Source organism: Lagopus leucura, unplaced genomic scaffold, assembly GCF_019238085.1.
Source record: "Lagopus leucura isolate 7727_CA_CO unplaced genomic scaffold, USGS_WTPT01 Super-Scaffold_1, whole genome shotgun sequence".
NCBI classification, from domain to species: Eukaryota; Metazoa; Chordata; class Aves; order Galliformes; family Phasianidae; genus Lagopus; species Lagopus leucura.
Genome location: NW_024962250.1, coordinates 26,671,691 through 26,693,215, shown reverse-complemented (window position 1 = coordinate 26,693,215; position 21,525 = coordinate 26,671,691). Strand labels below are relative to the sequence as shown.

At 36.5% G+C, this 21,525-nt stretch overlaps 1 protein-coding gene across 1 annotated transcript in view; it reads left to right on the top strand.

Annotated features, from left to right (window-relative positions):
- EFCAB11 (EF-hand calcium binding domain 11) overlaps positions 1–14,529 on the top strand; it is a 56,789-nt gene extending 42,260 nt beyond the window's left edge. The window contains exon 7 of the mRNA XM_042863283.1: positions 14,018–14,529. Within this exon, the coding sequence (XP_042719217.1) occupies positions 14,018–14,117 (100 nt within the window). The 3' untranslated portion in view covers positions 14,118–14,529. The remainder of the gene's footprint in view (positions 1–14,017) is intronic.
- Positions 14,530–21,525: the final 6,996 nt, after the last annotated feature.

Sequence of the window (21,525 nt, the reverse complement as noted above, 5' to 3'; positions counted from 1 at the left end):
CACACATAATATTTAAATATATGTACATACATATACCTATATTAAAAAAATACTTGGTAGCCTGTATACAGAGCAGATCTTACATATCAAGTTCAGTCATATGTTGCTGTGCTAGCTGCTGTAGTGATGTATTTACTAGTTTTCTTCTTTCAAACTAGTCATTTAGACCACATTTAAGTTTGATTGATATTGCAACGCAATGCTAACTTTATGTTTACTCAGCCACAAAGGAGCATCTGCTTAGAACATTCCAAAACATTTTGCAGTAAGAGACAACATTCTTCAAAGTATGTTGCAGTAACTGAGAATGTAAAAGGGGTTTCAGCAAAAATTACCTCATGGTAGGGCTATACGGTCCTTTTCATGCCCTTTTGAGGGCTGCTCTGAAAGTAATGCCTCCTATTTTATTATATTGGCCCACAGCATCAGAGGTGGATTGGTGTATGGCAATAGAGTTTGAACCTTTCCACCAATATTCCGTTATACTCTGTTGCCATGTGGCAGATGGCAGCAGGGGGGCACTCTGATCAAATGACATCTGATGTGGAAGTGCAGATGAAGCAAAGGTGTGAAATTGAATTCCTGTATATGAAAAAAATTGCACCTATTGATATTCATCAACACTTGCTGAACATTGATGGAGACCAAAGAATGGTTTGGTCTCTTTCTAGAGGAAGATGGCATTAGTGTTCCGTAGGAAAAACACCACAGCTCTTACAGACCTCAGGGCATCCTAAACGTGCCTCTTTCTTTTATCTTTGTGTTCCACAGTAGCCTGTCTGCAGCACGTTGACAAACCGGTTGCACTTGTTCAGTGCTTGAAATTCCCTCCTTTTCAGATAGTCCATGTAGAAGCTGCTTGGGTATTTGTTTGTCACCTGTCCAGGCACCTTGCTTGTTAATGACTAGGATTTCATTTGGAGTATGTCAGTGAATGTGTAGTGAGGAACCACAAAGTCTCTCATCCACTCTTAAGAACGAGTCTCCTATCTCATCCAGTAGTGAATAAACGCTCAGCATCCATGACTAGCAAATGTATGTAACCTCTGCTACGTTAATTCTGAAGTTTACAAACCCTTACCAAATCTTAAAATCTGAACTTATCCCTGTCTTAACTCCATTGGTGCGTTCTTCTGTGACACCATCGGTTGAAGTAGTCACTTTTCCTTGATTATTCCTTTTATACAACTGCTTGTTATTGAGAATGTTCTGTTGCTGGAAACGTGGTTTTCCACATCCTTATAGTTCTTTTCTAGACAGATCATAACAAACTAAAAAAACTATTAGGTGCATTGTAAAAAGCCCTTCGTAATAGTTGTTCTAAAAGGATAAAATGATTATCATCCCTGACCCATTTCTTTCATTTCATAATCAGCTTCAAAATAGTAGTAAGTAACTCAGTTGAAGTGGTTGTATATTTGCAATAGAAATTGTTTTATTTCTTTTTGGTGTCATAGTTTTTAAGATAGAAGGATTTCTTTTCATTAATGGTAACGTGTTTGTTGTTCCTTGCAACTGTTTGTTTACTTGGAGATTTGAGTGACGTTTAGAGTATCAGTCTGAATACCAAGAAATGATATGCTGGAAATAAGATTTCAAACTCTTATCTACTTTGGTGCTAATAAATACAATTAAGAAAGAATACACCTAACAGTGTTGAAAATGGGAACATTATGCCTCAAAGAAAGCTAAATGGGAGGCTGGACCTTCCTCTGAAAAGTCAGAAGTTCTCAAAAGCTTTTATTACACTGTGATTATATTATATATAGGTGATATTCCAAAGGGTGAACTGATGACAGAACAGATTCTGTTGGTAAAACTGGTACTTTTGTTAATATTATATGGATTCCACTTTGATGATTTCTAAAGAGAGAGAAAGCTTATTATATCCCTGCAGAAATTTTCACTTATATTTTCCTTTACTGAATAGAGTTTCTGGATTTTTTTTTAAATTTAATCTTTGCAAGTGAGGTGTGGCATGAGAAACTCAGTTTCTCATATCACCTTAAATATGTTACTGTATAATGAAATTTAAACAAAATCATTAAATGTGTCCAAGTTTTACTTTTGTGTCTGGTAGGTATTTACAGGTCTGTCTTACTGAAAATAAATTACACTTATATCCTCAAACATTTTGAATGATTATTGCTTAATATTTTGTCTTTTTTTTTCTAAAGGTTTCTAAAACACATTGCTCTGATGTATATATTTTTTTAACAATTAGATTAGTTGCAACATTGAATATCTTGGTTCATGCAAGGCAAGCAGTGCCCCTCATTTGGAAAAAACAGCAAGTGCTCTTCTATTTATGTATTTGTATATTCTTTATTATCATGTAGTAGATTATTCGTTTTCAGAACAAACACGGGAAACATCACAGTGTGATTCTGTTTTCCTTCATTGTCTCCTTCTACAGCAAAGAAAAAACTTAGAATTTTATGAATTAATTTCAAACTGTTGTGTTATTATTATGAAAGAAGTTGTTAGTGAGGTTAAGATTCAAAGAGTATGTCTTGTTCTCAATAGCAAGTGCTGATGCTTTGGATTCAAGGAGAATTTGTTCAACTGCTTTAGGCTATTCTCTGTCAAAGCTCTATATACGGCATAAGCTAAGCTTTGTCCTTAATGGGGCAGAGCTGCAGATTTTCAATTAGTCATGTAGGTATTTTATGCCTGGACTGTTGGGCAGCTTAAGGATAATGATAAAGATGCAGAACTTGGCTCAGTATTTTACAGGAGCTAGTGCAAAAGATGAACGCAGATTTGATGTGCTTAAAGTTCCCTGGGTTGCAGTGGAAATGTGCTGCTGTGTTTTGTGCTATTCTGAGCTTCCTAAGGGCTAATGGCTTTGTGCCCAGGATACAGCATTGCTGTAGTCCAGCTGAAAGGTGACAAAGGCATGTATTATGAAGGCTAAATCATCAACAGCAAAGATGGGATGAATTTTTGTACCTGGTTTAGCATTATTGCCAGAGGGAAGTCCAAGATCAGTTCCAAATGACTGACCGACTCACCATCAGCCAGAAGGTATTTCATAATGCCACAAGCTCCTTAAGGTGTTTCTTCCTGCCACCAATGTAACTTCTCTTTTTCTTGCTTTCACCTTCTACTTTTTATCCATGAGCTTAAGTGCCAATGCAGTTTGGTGACACTGTTACCATATACAACACAATATGATGAAAGGATGGAATTTTATAATCTCTACATAGTATTTTACCTGGAGTTCACAACACCTTTCCAGTTCTTTAAGTTTCTATGTCTGTTTTTTAATCAGGATTGAAGAAAATAGAAACTGAGGCACAATTTTCTTCTCTCTGGTTGTCACCCTCCTGAAATGAACAGTTTCTGAGCAGTCAGCTTCTTTTACATACAGTTCTTCATTAATTAGCTATGTCAAATGCTGTAGAGAGATTGAAAAGAAAGAATGAAGATTTCTCTCACGTTTGCAGAGTGGACTGTGTGGCAGAAGCAGGAATACTCTTTCTATTCCTTGTTCTGCAATAAATTCAGATTATTATCAGAGAGGTTTAAGTGATTGCTAGTATCCAGTTGAAAGTGTAGGGAACAAGTATATAGTAACCAAGATTGAGTAAGAATATCTTATGAGTGTGACGTTGGACTGAATTTTGTGCAATTAGAGCTACCCCATCAAGTGTATCTTTACTTGTCAAGCTCAAGGAAGCAAACTGTGCTGGGGCAGCTGCACACAAATGAGCGGATATGCATTGGAAAGCATAAGAAACAAGCAGATTGTTCATGAAAGTTGGACATCTGAGAGCATGAGAAAATTGCATCATTTATCAAGAAGGACATTTACTACTACTTTCCAAGTTCATATTGTGGGTTTTCAGCTTTGTACAAATAGGAGAGCTTAACTTGCCACCTCTTAGCCTATTGATATGCCCATGACTTCAATACTCAACTTTTAATCTTTTTGTTAAGATAAGATCTCAAGTTGCAGAGTATCTGCTTTGTCCATGCTAGAAGATTGTTTGAAGTATGACTTAGAAGAATGAGTACTGGAATGCAAGTACTACTCTACTTTTTCAATCTATGCCTTTTAAATAAAACTTTTTAGATCTGATCCTATCTAGCTTGCAATATCTGAGAGCACAGCTCTAAGTACTAAGAAAAAAAACATGAAATACATGGATTTGTGCGTTTGTTTTTTTTTTTTTTTTTTTTTTTTTCCCCTGCAGTCTGCAAGTTAACTAGAGAACTAGCATTGTTCTTTTTCAGCAATAATGTTAGGGTATCATATGGAGGAGGCAAACTTTGTGATACCATCTTGTTATATTGAATTCAGTTGCTTGATGGTGTTTAACTATTTAAATATGGGAATACGGGGAAAGTGCATCTTGTGGCTGGGCATTAGGTGCATACATGCCCTCCTCTGCATCTACCATCTCTGGGTGCACATGCGGGTAAGCATCTGATACACGGAGACCTTGGTTAGCAAGGCAATGCCTAGTCACACATCTCAATGACCTGGCAGCTCTGGAAAGAAGGCTGTCCATTTGCCATGTTGAGTTTTGGAAAGTTTTAACCTAAGTTCCAGTTTAGGCAGTATTTGAATGGACCAGTTCTCATATAATTTGGCGCTTTTTTTTTAAATGTCTTGGTTTTTTAGGTATAGGCTCATTTTCTGGGCTTTGTTTTTTTTTTTTTTTTTTTATAGTTTCTCATTAAGTGAGACCTCAAGCCCAAGTGGGGCTTTTAAGCAACAGCAGAAGATGAAGATTAGTGACAAAAACAGCCGTAAAGTATTTCATGTTTTCAATTAAATTTGTTCAGACCTGCTAGTAGACAAAAGGATGAAAACATGAAATGCATTAGATTTATCTAAAGACTTGATTTTTAAACTCCGTTTTGTTCTCTGCTGATGAGTTAGTGCAATGGGGATAATAGACATTTTCTGTGTCAGTTTCAGTGCTTTCATTGGGCACTCTAAGGCAAAATTAGTAGGCTTTAGAATTAAGAATCTAGTCCTCAGCAAGGATGATGGTTTTAATGTAGTTATACTTAGTAAAATGGGAAGAGATGAGGAATTTATCTGAACTCTTTTGACATAAGTATGGTTGTTTTTAAAAGATCTTAAAAAGATGTTGTCCTATTTTGTACATTACAGGTTATATGGCTATACAATTTGCCTCATATTTTCCGATACATTTTTGTTTTATTCTTCATTTAATCTCTCTTTAAGCCTTATGACTGTTTTTGTTCATCACTTCTTTGTTATGAAATATCCTCTGCACGGAGGAAGCCTTTTGTCGTATCAACAGCATCTGATGGAAATGGAGGAACTGAACTCCTTTAGGCAATTTCTCATTTCAAATAATTGTTGTCACATTAGGTTTCTGCATCTAACATTTTAAGTATTCTTTTTAAAACAAAACAAACAAAAAAAAACAACAAACCAGGCATGAGCTGAATGTAGTATTTCAGTGCTGATGTCAACCATGGCATTTCACATCTACAGAGTAAATAATGCTGCTCCCTTATTTATGTATCACAAAAAGAGTTCACTATTTATGTCTTGACTGCTCCTCAAAAGCTCACACTGGGTTGCTCTTCCACTAAGATTTCCACTAAGATTTTCCATTAAGCTCTTTATGATCTCCTTTCTATGATAAGCCTCCCATTAGGAATTTTATCTGCATTTCTTTTTCCTAGGCTCCTAGTTTTAGCTCTGTAAACCCTGATTTTGTTTGAACTTGCAAGCTTAATGCACAGTTCAGACAATTGTATCTAAACACTGTGCCTTCCACATTATATATGGTTGCATCATTCTGTGAATAATCCACAATTGTATATTACATATTATAATAATTGAAGTGATAATGTTATGTAGTACTGTATCGTTATATAACCCTTATAGATTACAGATTACATGTTGTGTATTGCTTGTTAAATATTATTATGTTTTAGTTTATGTAGTGTAGAATTATAATAGTATATATTATTAAAACGTGTCATATATAATGAATTATGCTTGATTTCAAGTCAGGGATGAAAATATTTATTAACTATGTTTCTACAGCTGTTAACTAGTAATGCCACTAGAAATGGAAGCATTTGATAGCAATTCCAAACGGTAGTTATTTCTTGAGCTCTGCAGGGCATTTCTTACTTCACTTACAAAATCAGTAGATGCTTGTAGGTTTCAGTAGATCTTTTCTAAGAGATAGAAGCTTAAGAACCAGAAAAAAACAGTAAAAAAGATGATGTAAGCAAAATCATTTACATTCAAGGGATACATATCTTTTTCCAAGTGAACTAGAGTGAGAAGATACAAAAAGACAAGCTGCAGTGGCAGTTGCAGACTGAAAGGAAAGAGAACTGGTTAAGAAAGAAGCAACAAGTATTGGCAAAACTATTGTGTCCAAGACTATATCTGCTGTTCGGGGAGAAGAAAATCAGGGAAACTGTACAAGAATGGATAAAAAATATTGCAGATAGAGAACAGACATCAACAGACTATACTTTACTATACTGTAAGGTATGTTACAATTACTGAGAGAAGTGGTCAAGCAGTGCATTCGGAAAAAAAGGGCAGTATTTCTTCCAGGGAAGAAACAACTGAATGTAACGTACTGCCGGAACAGTTCTCCCCACAGTTAGTGATTTGTTGTTTTCTGTACTTTAAAACGTTTATAAAAACTGAGCAGCACTGAAGGTGAAGGGAAGCACATTTCTACCTTAATAGTAATGTGATTCTAACAATTTAAAGGATTCCTTAAACTCTTCTATCTGTCTGAAACTTCTGATTACTAGTACTCTAGTACCACATTGTTTCAGGAAGCAAAACTAGAGGTATCTTCATAACTCTTCAGCGCTTCAGAATGGCTTTTCTCATCAGGTTTTTAAGGAAGTGAAATTAATATGCATTAGTAACCAAACAGCTGTGGAGCTCTGCAGGAATCCCATCAACAAAGAAGCAGGCACTATGAACAGGAAGAACCAGCTGGTTAAGCAGAAGAGAGGGCAACTTTTTGAAGAAGCTGTCATCCTTGAATCTTCAGTTGGTGGGTCATTTTATCCTTGGCAGGGACTGCTTGCAAGAAGTGTAAGTTTTACTCTCACTGTTCAATCATTAGGACAGCTTAGGTTCTGATGCAGTGAATGTATTGACTCTTATTTTAATTATTCCCTGATAGTTTTTATTTTAAAATATTAAATAAATAGCAATAAAATCTGAATGTAAAGGAAATAATTGATTTAAAACTCTGGCTGAGGAAACTTCTTCATGTGACAGTTGAAATTAATTGTGATCAGTTTATGCATTTTCTAGCTTTGTTTTCAATTTTTTCGTTCTTAAATAACTGTCAAGTAATTTCTGCTTACACTCTGGAATTATATTGTATCAATGTGGGACATTTTCATGAATCTGTATCACAGGCTGGTACTTTGGAAAGTTTAAAAAAATATTCTGTTCATTTCATTATTCTTTCCATAGGCAGTTTTCAAGGGAGGAAAAAAAAAATCTTTTTACAGTTAATGTTACATATTTTTCTACTTTATGATCCTTCTCTACTGGAGCCAATATTAATGTGTAAACCCATGGCCAAACAGTAGGCAACTGCATTTCACAGAGCAATATTTGTAAATTACCTTATTTTTAAGGTTTTGAAGTTATTATTTGTATTGTCATTCCAGAAGGAAGAACTGAGGCTTGAAGTTTTCAGTCAGTGAAATGGAGAAATAGATAATTCTGAACTCAGTGCTCTTGAAATTGAATCTGAGGCAAAAGGCAGTAAATCAGTCATCTCTGACTCATGGCAGACAGGCAACATGTTACCCTCCAGATCTTCTGGTGTTCTTTAAGTCACAAGGAATAAGTTAGAATGAGAGCCAACAGAATGACAGCCAGATGTCACTTACCCAAACTGCTTTAGAAGCACAGTGAATCAAGCGAGGGCTGGGAGAACAGAGCAAGTGGAAGTAGTAAAAAAGGGTGTCAGTAATAGAATTAAATATAATTTGCATACAGACCAACATAATTTGTAAAATTTTATCACCAAGGCACATGCAGTCGGTGATTATATTTTAATGGGAAACAGGTTCCCTTGGAAACTTATTACAGATTTTCTGTCTGTGACAGAGGAAGGATAGTGTCAGAAATAGCAGAGGAGCTGTAAAGGAAAATTTGTGGATCACACTGCAAGTTGCATTTCTTCAATGCTTCTACTTTCTTGAAAACATGAATTAGATCAAAATTGAACTTATTTTGTTATTAATGAAAAAGGCAATGGGATTATTAGAGTGCTTTCTCCTGAACTTCCTGGGTAGGTTCCCTATGATGTTCATATTAGAATTCCTTAAAGAGAAAGGAAAATGAGAAAAGTTATTTTAATAGAAAAAGAGCTTTGTATTATCACACCCACATCAGAAGAATGAAGTTAAGGCAGACGCTGTAAGACCTAAATGGTGCTGGGGCTTTAAGCATGAAAGAACTATACCCAGGAGCACTCCCAAAACATGTTAGCAAATAAGTGGGTAAGCTTTCTCAATTTTCTAATTTTACATTTATTTGTGAACAAAAAGTTGTCTCTTCATACTTAGTTGTGGTAACTGCTTATGCTATTTTACTCATTTAAATGTATCACAAGCATTTTAAAGTTGTATGTTAGCAATAAATAATGATCTATGTAAACTACTGTCTCCGAAAAATAGAGTAAATGAAAACTTTCTCCCCATGGTTTAACTTCAATTCTTTCAAAGTCGAAGCAAGGACCATCTACCCTTTGCTGTATAATTAATGATCTTTAACTATGTTTTCATAGTGGAGAAATCCAAGCAAGTTTTAAGCCACCTTACTCACTTGCATATATATGATGTATGGCCACAGCATCAGTGATCTGAATAGAGTTTAATTTATCCTGGCTCTTATGTGACTTCTGGGGCTTGTTTTACTAACTAATGAGTTGAAAGCCAGCTCAGTGGCAGTATGTGCTGGTTTTGATGTGCATTCCCTACTCTTCCTTTTGAGTAATAGAAATGCTTTCTCAATTTCTTGATTTACCCCTTAGGTCAGATACTGTATTATCTAGGGGACAAAGAGCAGAATTAAAATCTTTAATCTTTACTTTTACGTGTTTTAGATAAATATGATGGGTTAATGAGAAACTGTGTATAAACCAGATAAAGAATATTTCAAATTTTGTGCCTACTTGAAGGGTTCTGTTTTTGTGATAGTCCGTACAAAAAGAAGGCATACTGTATTTCTTGTTCTTAGTGTTTTTGTTTTAGGAACTGTAAAATCTGACCGTGTATGAATTGTTTCAGGTATGATGGGGAAAAAGCTGGAGTGCCTGCTTAATACATACAATTATTTATAAACGAGTAAGCAGTATTTGCATGTGGATACTTTTCTGATAAGTACTAATTTCCGTGAATTAATAAACATGAAACTTCAAGAGGCAATTTATACCGACATTAGTCTTTTAAGCTATTCATTTACTCTACTTAGATTCATGTTAAAATATTCCTGTCAGATGGGAAGTGCCATTTATCTAATCCAGTTTGCTATGAAAATACACTTAGGTGATTTGGGGAGTCTTCAACTACCTAATTGTATAAGAGAATAATTTATATCTCACAGTCAGCAACTTGTGATGGTGATTATTACTCAATTTTCAATGAAAGATCACACAATCTACCCACAGCACCACATACCTTGAAACATCTCTGTACTAAAATTGTTAAATGATTAGTAGTTTGTGAAATAAAGATCAATATGCTGTGACAAAGTATTTTCATAATCATAAGAGTGAATGTGTCATTGGTTTCAACTGGAAAAAAAAGGAAAATTTAACACTCCAAGGCCATTCCAGCTTTTAGGTTACTTCTGGCAAGGTTTCAAAAATCCATAAGATTTAAATAAAGACAGCATTTCTTCAGGTCACAAAAGCTAACTACTTACTGGTTTATTAGTCATATATCAGCCAGCATATCTTGATAATCTCTGCTGAAAGGTTGTTCAGAAAGTGATACTTAATTCTAAGAGTCATTTGATGGCTTTTGGAATGTAGAGCAAACACTATATAAAGAAGAGGGCAATTTTTCAAGATGAGCTTCCAAATGAAGCTCATTTGAGGACATACATAGTGAACATAAATGGGGTAGAAAAGGCTCTAGAGAGCAATCTGGACAGGCTGGATAGCTGGGCTGAGGCCAATGGGATGAAGTTCAACAAGATCAAGTGCCAGGTCCTGCGCTTTGGCCACAACAACCCCAGGCAATTCGGCAGGCCTGGGACAGAGTGGCTGGAAGACTGTGCAGAGGAAAGGGAGCTGGGAGTGTTGGTTGATGCTCGGCTGAACATGAGCCAGCAGTGTGCCCAGGTGGCCAAGAATGTCAATGGCATCCTGGCTTGGTTCAGAAATAGCGTTACCAGCAGGAGCAGGAAGGTGATCATCCCCCTGTATTCACCTCTGGTGAGGCTACTACATCTTGAGTACTGTGTTCATTTTTGGGCCCCTCACTGCAAGAAAGACATTGAGGCCCTGGAGCATGTTCAGAGAAGGGCAGTGAGGCTGGTGAGAGGTCTGGAGCACAAGTCTTGTTTGGAGTGCTGAGAGAACTGGAATTGATTTGTGTGGAGAACAGGGTATTCTTCAGTGGCAGTTAACCCTTGAAAATATGGGAATGTCAAATCACTTGCAGGTTCAAATAAGATGAGGTACTTATTCATAGAACAGGTGTTCAAGCTGTGGGTTTCACAGGGATTTGAAAAGCTGCTAGAAAAAATCATGCAAGAAAAATGCATCAAGAATATTTACATACACACATGCATGTCTGGTTTAGGAAAGTCATGAATGTACAGAGAATACATCAAGGGAATGTTACTAGACATTCCCCTTTCTTCCATACATACCCAACTGATGGCTGCTGTCAGAGGCAAGAGGATGAACTGGCCTGGGATGGTTAAACTGTTCATGGAATCATTGAATCCTTAGAGTTGGAAGGGACCTCAGAAGGCCATTTAGTCCAACTCCCCTGCAACGAACAGGCGCACCACAGCTAGAAGTCCAGAACAGATCCTCTGAGCAGGTTCAAATACCTTCTTACAGAGTTTCTGCTTGTCTGAAAAGTACCAGTATACAAATAGGGACGTATAGGTAAAAACAAGACAAGCGTGGACCATCATTCATCATCTTCAATGTCTTTTGTGTAAGAATGTATCAGTGGATAAGTCTGGTGGTATTATTCAATCACAAAACTCATCAGGTTTTTAAGCCTAGCTTAGAATTTTATGGATGGCTTCGTTTCACTTATCTGTAACCATGAATATGAATATTCTCTAGAAATGCCTATTTTGTTCTGATACTGATGGAGGATGCTTAAATAATTTAATAGATAATTAAGGTACATACAATACAAATCAAAGAATAACGATTTCCACCACAGAGTGAGTCTGTCCTGAAGAAATTAAACCTAGTATTCCTTTTGACTAGAATATATGTTGTAGAAAGTTACATAGTCTTGATTTTCAAGAGAGAGAAATTGTCTCATAACCCATATGTATGGGAACTGCTGAGTCACGGCCTGAACCTCCGATTGATCACCTGAGGTGAGCCATGAGTCAGCCAGAGGAGCACAGCTGAAGGCAATTCACCTGTGCTGCCGGAAGGGGTGGAGCCAGGCTGCACCCCTCCTGGACCTATTGAAGAGCTGGCTACCAGAGGGGAAGGATCTGTTCTGGAGATCCCCTCTTTTGGTGTCTTCTGGTGAGCTCAACCCAAGGGTAAGCTCTTCCACTTATTCTCTTTTTGTTATCGTTGTCTGCTCTGCCTTACTCTCTTGATTATATTGAGATTATAACATCTTGATATCTATTGATTATACACAATTATATTGTGATTATAACATCTTGGTTATACACCCATAGTTTAGCTTCTCAGCTTCATAAAATAAATAAATAAACAAACCTAATTTAAGATGTAAATCTTTCTAGCTTTGGTTTCCAACTGGTGTCTACCATCATGTCTTTCCTTATTCCTTTAAAAGATATTTACTATCTGAAATATTTTCCCTAGGAGATACCTGTGGACTTGATTTGATAGAATCAGTTCACTAATCCTTTTTTAAACTGAGTATTTAATGTCTCATTATAAGGCATCGTTTCCAGAACTCATGTAATTTACAGCAGTTATTCTCAGTTCTTTTTAGTTGCTCAGTATCGTTCTTGAAGTGTGGGCAGCAGAAACTAAACGCAATATTTTCTTCAGAATTTTCCTAATGCTGTATTCTGAAATAAAATCAGTTGTATTTGTTTTAGATATTATCCTGCTTACACATTCAAGGATCATATTTCCCCTCTTATGTAAAGCATCACAGTAGGAAGTAATCTTCATTTGATTACTTCTTATGACTCCTCAGCCCTTTTCAGTTACTGCTTTCCAAGACAGCATCTCCATTTTGTAATTATGACCTGTGTTTGTCCCTTGCTGGTGAATGTTTGTTTGTTGCTATTACAGCATAAGATATTTGAGAGGATCCGTTATCAGTTGTCATGTTGTCCACCAAGACACATGGGTGATCATCATCCCAAACCTGTCATTACCTGAAAAGCAGCAGAATATGAATATGATTTAGTCTTGATTGAGAGCCAACAATAAACCGAAAGAACTACTTTCATTTACATATTTCTGCATTGATAGTGTGCCATTTCATAGGTTTGTGGAGCTATAGGGTTCACTATTGCACCATGAGGTCTGAAGTTCATCTGACCAAGTTCAGAAAATGTTTCATGTCACAAGAAGTTCATTTCTAGCATATGTTTAAGCATATGTGCATAGAGTAGTACATCCTGTCTCTTTGTGTGAGGCTTTCTTTAATACTGAGATGCTGTACTACCTCTGCAGGATCTAGAATCCCTTTGAAATTTCCAGGGCATTCAAAAGCTGTTTAGCAGAGGCTACTGCTAAACAGCCTGGATTATTTTGAAGTTTTCTTTTTAATCTATGTAGAATATGCATCACATTTTGCATGCTGCAGTTCAGTAGGAATGCTGCAATTGAACACTAATTGTGATGGCAAAGTTTGCAGAACTATAATACCACCAATTTTTGTCATCTGCAAATTTTATCAGTAATAATTAAAAATGTGATTCTAGATCAGTAGTGGAATGCTGGACTGCATATTGTTATAAACAAAATATTTTCTGAGACAACAAGCAGATTTTGAGCTCCAAGAGTTCATCAGCTTTTTAATTATTTAATGTTAACTTCTATATAATTCTTAGTTTCTAGTAAGAAAGGTAGACAGAACTATGATAAATACTTTACAGAAGACTATTCTGTCAGCCTTATCTGTCACTACATCAAATTTTGTAAACCTTGTTTGACAAAGCCTAGACCTGTACGTTAGTGACATTAACTGAATTGCTGTCTTCTATCAGCTTATATCATGGGGATAAAAATAAGTAAAATTGTTTTTCTTCTCAGAGGTGTTTCTTTGAGCATTAGAATATGCACTTTAGCATATACTCGTATGCAAAAGAGCATTTTTCTCTTACAGCTACAAGTATTAGGCTTGTTAACACAATATTTGCTTCAAAATAAGCTGCTTGAGGTATGCAAAAGGTTATAGGACAATTTGGGGAAATTTAAATGTAAGCTTATGATATCTTATGACCTAGAAGTCTTGGATTTTATGCTGTGTTGTGGAACTCTGAGGATCTCCACCCCAGATAACTGAATTTGGGGAACTAGGGACAATGTAGAAGAACTAAATTTGTGCTAAAAGTGCTAAATTTGTAGAATTCAAATTTTCATCTTGTAATTCACTTCTGCTTCCTCTTGAATAGACAGAACAATACTTCTTTTTAAAAATCTTTTAACTCCTCAAGTGAGATGTGCTATGCAAAAAGTGTATTTCAGTTCATGGCATAGAATTCAAGTGTGTAGAAGTTGAGCTCTTCAAAACAATGTCGGTGTTGAATACCTACAATAAGTATGTCTGTTTCACGTAATGTCTTTTGGGTTTTAAAAACCAGATCTCTTTTCTCTTATAGAGAGGTTGATCAGGATTCTGATGGGCGCATCAGCTTCAAAGAGTTTGAATGTGCAATGAAGCACGGACAAGATGAAGTATCACCATTGTACTTTGCCTGAAGTATGCTCTCTGGTGAAAAGACAAAGTGGAAACTTTAGATCTCAAGTTATTTAAAAATCAATGATACTTCATTTGTTTCAGCCAGAATTTTAAGAACTTTGACTGTAAGTGTAGCTCTGAAGAACAGCCTTTGAAGCTTTACTGTTGACAAGTTGGGTGTATTAATTTACATGTGTATGTGTGCATAGAATACTTAAAATATTTGAAAACTCTGTTGATTCCCAGTCATCCTAGTTAGGAAATGCAATGCTGTACTTTTTGGCTGAGAAAGAAAAGAACTGACTCTGATTTGCAGTTATTGTGAAATGTACTCATTTGATATTTCAACAGCCTTTTGTTGGCTGACCAAAATATCTCACATATGTAGAAACTGATTAAAATTATGGTGGATAATGCTTGCTTTTTAGAAATTAATAGTATATTTGTCTTTCCTTTATGGTTTCACTTTCATATAGTGTTCTTTTTTATATTGCAAATTATTTTTAATTTAACAGTTTTTAGTTAATTATCTACCAGATTTAATTCTGAACAATTGAGAACTGTGTGTTTATAGTAAAAAAAAAAAAAGAAGATAAAATGAACGTGAATAATTAGTTATTTCCTTTTGAAACAATTTTCTAAATTGAGTTAAGAATAAAACTTGGTCTGCTTCATGAGCTTCAATTTGGCATACTGAAAATACTATTCAAGCCTACCACTGACTTTTAGTGAAGAATTTGTATGGATGTGCTTTAGCAGCATCAAGGAATTTTCCAATTGTTGAGAAGAAGAAAAAGGTAGCATTTATCACTATGGACACATCTACCTTCTCCTCTCTTTCCTTTTTCTTCTTCCTTCCCTCCCCACTCTTTCATTGGGTTACTGCTTATGGAGATGTTCTTGCCCCCTGTAACTTTATATACACTCATTCAAGCAGTGCTGTAGTGAGATAAATCCTCTTATTCAATGTATTTTATCAGTGATCCCTGATTTCCTACTGCCTTTGTGTGTTCATATTAGTAGTAATAGATGATAGAGATTTCATTATGGGCATTGATCTCTGATCATTTTTCATTCTGTTGCTCCATTTCTGTTTTCTTGCTAGTTGTTGAGCTGCTTGAATTAGAGATTCCTTCTGAAGTTGTGCAGAAGCAATGCCCTCCTCATGTGAACTTAGAGACTGTAGCACACACTTAATGCTACTGTAAATAAATAAACCAAGAATAATGATCACATAGGACGAAAAGAGTATCAGTTCTACTGTTAAATCAAAAGAGAAATCTTCAGCATCTTCCTAACTTTAGTGAGGCATTCCAAAATATAATGCATGGGCAAATTGTTAATAAAATAACATCTGTTTTCTATTCCAATTTCCTTGGAAATTGTACTTTACTAGACACACAAAAAGTGAAATCTTCTTTACTTCCCAGGCAGATAGTACATAAATAATGGAATGAAATTGGAGGCACTGAATACATGAGCAGATATATTCGATTCTATGTTCAAGAACCAGGTATCCATTAGATGAAATGAGCTGTAACTCAAATAGCATGCTAATCAGTGCAAGAGAAATGGTGTTACCTTTGAAAGGTGATGGAAAGACCTGCTAATAGATAGATGGTTAGCCTTAGAAATGGTATTTCCCAACAGATGAATGTTTTCATAAGAGAGTCATCATCATGGATGTTAATTAGCAACATCATCACAGTCTCTGCTGAGACACAGAAGATTAAATTATTATTCCACAGGGAAAGTTGCTACAGGTCTAGACACATTCATGAAAAAAAATGTATGATGAGTTGCTGTGCCATTACTTACACTACATTTTTTTGGTCAGTGTACTTCAGTCTACTGACACAGGTGTCCAGTCCTTATACCTGTCCCAAACACTGATTCCGTGCAGTTTTATTTTATTTATTTCAAATGAATTATTTATTAAGGAGCAACTGATGTGAAGTTTCTATCTTACAGAAATCTCACTTTCACTATTAGCTTCCATTTAGCCATTAAAAAGTCTGTGATGTCTTGTTAATATTTCTAACCTGACTGTAGTTTTCTGTCTAAATGTCTGACAATATCTGCACTTTACAGACTCTGTACAACAATAACCTTCTGTTGAAGATTATTACAGACAGAAAGGTCTCTGTATACTTTTCCTTCTAAGAAATAAATATTTTGTATTTGTAGCAAGGAACTTCAGAGAGGAAAATGCCCTCTATTTCCTTTACTTCTATACACTCTCATTCCTCGATTTCTGAGAGACTTTAAAAGTATGAACTTGAATTATTGAGAATAGAAAATCCAAGAGAGGTGAATGAAATTGTTTTACCATGTTGTAAAGGTTTGTTGTTGTTGTTTTTAAACATGATTTTTTAGAGAAGTTCTATTCTTAAGCATTCTTGCTTCCCCTCCCATGAGGCCTTCTGGAAAGAAATTGCAGATGACCACAGCTGAGTGGAACTGAGTAGGCTCAGGTGATTCAGTCCCTGCTGTACAGCTGTATAAAAGCTAATGACTAGCTAATGTTTGTCGGAGTTTAGTTAGCAAACTGCAGAACACTTCAGCTATCATTGCAAATTGATAAAATTACAAATGACATGTAGTGGGGTGGGTGAAATGGAAGATTATTCTCACTAATGATTTGGGAAACAAAAACAGCAGCTACCCAAGGATTAGATGAAAGATGCTTTTCATTTTTGTATATGTTCTGTTGCTGATGTAACAGCTTCCTTTTTGTTCAACAGGAAAGGACTGGTAGAGCTGTGATCAGCATAGTTCACCAGCTGTAATGCTACTTCCTTAAAGGGGAATATACACTCATCAACAGGTTATGTTCTTACTTGTAATACTTCCTAGCAACAATAATAGAAGGTCAGGAGAAAAAAAAAAAAGTTTAGTTTGACAACAACAATCTTTGGCAGAATCTTGGGAGCCAAATTGGGTCTGAACCTCTACAAATGGAAAGCTGAACATAAGAGCAAGTTATTACTGATACGTCCCGTGGAACAGTACAGAGGTGAGTCTTCAGGTTTTACTGTTATACTGACTTTTTCAGGTTTAAGAGCATGTTTGCTTTCCCGTTGTGTCAATTTTTTTGTCTTGTTTTCTGATGCCTATTACTTAACAAGCTGGATTTGCTTGTTAAGAAATACCTGTGAAAAGCATATTTACATTTGAGTTTTCAAATGAGTGATAATCTGCTCAAATTATTTTCGTGTGGATACTTTGTATGCTTAGCTCATTGCAGCTACTTTAAAGCAAATAGATTATATAACCATACTTTCAAAATGTATTTGCTTTGTTCTCCTGGAACTTCTGTAATTCACTAAAGCTCTCAGAATCTAGTTATGTGTTATTTCCTTTTAAATGACTTGAATGATATCATGGATGGAATGAGCAGTTGTTAAATTGTGTTCTTTGGGTAACCTGATATCCCTGGTAGCTTTCACAGTGTTAGTATTGTGAAATCCAGGACAGCTTTGACTGAAAAAGGGTTCAGAGGACTCAGCCCAATATCAGGACTTTCCTCACTGGAATGTTTTGTTTCCTTTTTTTCCTGGTGTATCAGAAAATGAGTATTTCATCCATGTACTCAGTAATCAGAAGAATCCAAAGTAAATACGTGCACAACATTGTAGAATGTCAAGTGTGTCCCTGTGAGGTTCCCAAAATAAAACTTAGTACCTTAGCTTTGTGGCAGTGTTACTGTGTCTTCTATCTTTAATCAGCTGGGTGGGTGGTGGCTGATAAGTCACACTCAGTAACTAACTGACACACAAAATGTCACAGTTCAAAGAAAAGCTTTGGCATGACTTTGGCACGACTATCACATCAGTTTTACAGTCTCTGGCAGTGAAATACCATCTTAAAATTAGTATGAATTATAGCTGCGTTCCTGCTTTGAGTACTTAACACTGTTCTTTGAATGGAAAGCTACCCTAATGGAAAAAAAAAAAAGACTTGTTTTTATAACTTTTTGTGTACTGATTGCCGATAACAATGTGAGAAAATAAGTGCACCATTTTATGGCAATAAGTGTGAGGAAACAAGTTATTTTAATCACAGCTCTTTAAAGGCACGTATCTGAGTCTCTTTCTTGCAAGAAAATTAAAATTAGTGATGAGTTTTGAAAGAGCCCATATAGGTTGCACATGTATTAACATTTTGGCTCAAAGCATTGAGTAGTTCTGAAGTGAATCCCTTGATCTTCTTCACTTCCTGTGTATTGGTCCAGTTTGCTGAGCCTTTGTGGTGTTGTAGGAGTAGGAGGAAAGGTTTAGCAGACAGGGGTTGTGAGGCTCCGTGGGAAGATAGTCCCTTTTCAACATGGCAAACGGATGCCAAAACAGCTTGCAGTTCTACTGGAGTAAAGGAAAAAACTCACACTTCAAGGGCTATGAATGCTCTTCTCTATATATGCTGTTGTAAAGGCGATGGTCTGAGCTCATCTCCTGGGCCCAGAACTTCCAGCTGGCTATCAGCAAAAACAACACAGCAACAAGGCATCCCATTCTCCATGTCTGATTTTTTTTATTTTTTTTTAACTTTTATTTTTTAATTTGAAATAAAAGCCAATGCTACTGCCATCACAGTGTCCTCTTGGAGCTGTTTTCAATGGCTCCAGTCCTTCTGTCCAAGTCGTGAACTTTTGAATGTAGATCAAACTGAGTTTGGGGTCACTTTAGCAATCAGCAATCATGGTGTCAGATAGCAATGTGCAGAATCAGAAATAAAACTTTTCAATGTGAGTTGTTACAGAGGCAGAGCAGTGACACGCTGCTATCTTCTGACTGGGACAGACAGAAGGATGGCATGGGATTCCCCAGGGCAAATGGATCTCTGGACAAGGAAGAATGGTTCTGTGGCAGTTTCTATTCAAAAACTTTGAATGAAATGTATGCTGAGAATACCTCATCTAGTGAGTCAAACTGATTCCAGTTCATAGTAAACCCGACAAATTTCTTTCTGTACAAGCCTCAACACCAGTGCCATCAAAATACTGAACAGCTGCTTTGTCACTGAGATATTTGCTAGGTAGGGTTAACCAGAAAGGGTTTGGTCTTCAGAATTCTTTGCTATCTGTGCTGCATTGAGAATCTCAGTCTCAGTTAGATGAAATCTCACTGACAATAAGGAGGAGCACTCCTATATGCTCTGCAAAATGTCCAGTCAAGTTTGTGTTTAGTTACCTAATTCTGTTAGAGACATTCCAAGTTAAAATGATTTAATATGTAAGGTGATTGTTTTTTGTTTTTTGTTTTTTTTTTAATAAACTATTGACTTACTAAATACAAGAAAGCTTTAAAAAGCATAGATAAATCTGCCTTACAAACTAGCTTTGAAAAGTAAGACACCTAGAACTGCACCTCTTGGGTTGAGCTGCCTCATTAGGAGGCCTAAGGTAAATGCACTGAGAAAACCTTGGCAGCTGCAGAACATTTATGCTAGAGAAGAAAGAACTTTGAAATACTTAGTCTTTCTTGGAGTAGAAGACTGTGATAGATGTTAAATAATTGTGAAATATTCAGTGACATATTGAGATGTAACAGATGCTATGGAATCATGTCATAGTCAAACATTGTACTAATTTTGTAAGTGCCACATATTTCCTGGCAAAGGACAATTTTGAGAGTTAGTAACATAAAATGCTAGTGTTAAAAGAATACAAATAACACGTCAGTTGAAGTTCTGCTCGCCTACTCTGTTGGGGAAGCAGCGCATGGATGCATTTAGCTGTCTCAGAAGACCTCAGATGGAGAACTTGAAATTCTGTAATTCATGTTGTTTAGGAAGAAGCAAGCACTATTCCAGAGCTGATATGCTGTGCCTAAATAGAGCAGCCCTGTAGAAAGATCCTAAGTGTTGCAGATTGTTTTTAAGTCCATTTGACCCTAGTCACCACTTGATAAACTAGCAAATGTATTATCAGCATGTTTAAAACCATCTTTTCTCTGAGGTACTCTTCATCTGAATTAATTAATTGAGTTGGGGGAGTGGGAGGCTTCTATGGTGGTGGGGGTTTTTTGTTTGGGGGTTTGTTTTTGCTTTGTCTTTTCCCATAGTTAGCTTTTGAAAATGAACAGCATTTACTGGAGATGTTAGCAGTGCCCCAAAGTCAGGCCTACTGGGACATCTGCAAAACAGTGCAGATGATGGTGCGCAGAAGCCCCATCTGGTCAGAGCCTCAGGATTTCACCACCTAAAGATGGAAAGCAGAATTCTGAAGGTTAAGCTGAATGCCAGAAGATTGCATCTGTTGTACAGGATGGACCTGTTTAAAGCCCAGCCTCAATTGGCAGTAGTGATGGCTAACCATACAGCAAGAGTCACACAAGAGAGTGATGCTTCTCCAGCATGCTGTGTGTCCAGCAATAAGAGGTTTACATCTCATTGCTATTACATCCTGTATTATACAGGTGATTTCATCTTGAATCACACTTGCTCTTTTCTTTGTATTTCTTCAGTCCTTCCATAATCTTTTTCAGATGATCAGAACTCCACTCGCTACTGAAATTGAGGAAATAACCATGGCTTTATATAATGGCATAAAGATATTTCCCTTTTTATGTTCTATAGCTTTCATAACAATAACTTGACAATTCAGTAGTGAAATGGAAGTACAGCTAATTCAGAAATGGCATTAGGAATCAGTTAGAGTTCATTTTTTCCATTATCTTCATTCATACATCATGTAACTTTACATCATAAAATATATCTGCAACTTGGAAATAATATATATGTAACAATAACAAATAAAAAGTGATATTTTTGACTTATTTAAGCACCCACATGTGAATAGGAAGATGACTCTTGCAATCTGCAAAACTACTGGGGCAGCTAACTGTTGGCTGCAGAAATCTGTCACTCCTTACAGTGACAACCTTGCTTCCAGAGCTCGCTGAGAGCATGAGCTGTAGTGCAGAGATCCTTGGGCTGGTCCTTGACAGCTGGTGCATTTGTACTCTGCAGGGCAGTGTTGTGCAGGATGCTGCCTGGGAGTGTGACTCAGGTCCTGAACTCTGCTGTGCTGACACAGTGGTGCTGTTCTGAGGCTAAAGCTGCACTCAGCACCTGCTGGGAGCCCTCACAGCACCCTCTGCGGCCTTGGGAGGCTGTTTTGATGCAGGGCCACAGCCTGGGTGTATTGTGATCAGGCAGAGACTGCTTCTTGGAGAGATTTTTCTCCATTCATGGCAACCCATGAGAACAGCTGTAGGTTTCTAAACTTAGCAATCATCTAAATTTAGTGGAGCTTAAGAAAAGTGAGTCATATGGATTTATTTTAAAAAAATATATCATTTAATACTGAAACTTATTAGGTGCTGGTTCTCCTCTGCAGTGATTCGCTATCGCAGTTTGCTGTGGCAGTTCTCTAGCTACAGTATGGAAGTGTAAAAAAAAAAAAACACAACAACTTAGTTAGGGTGT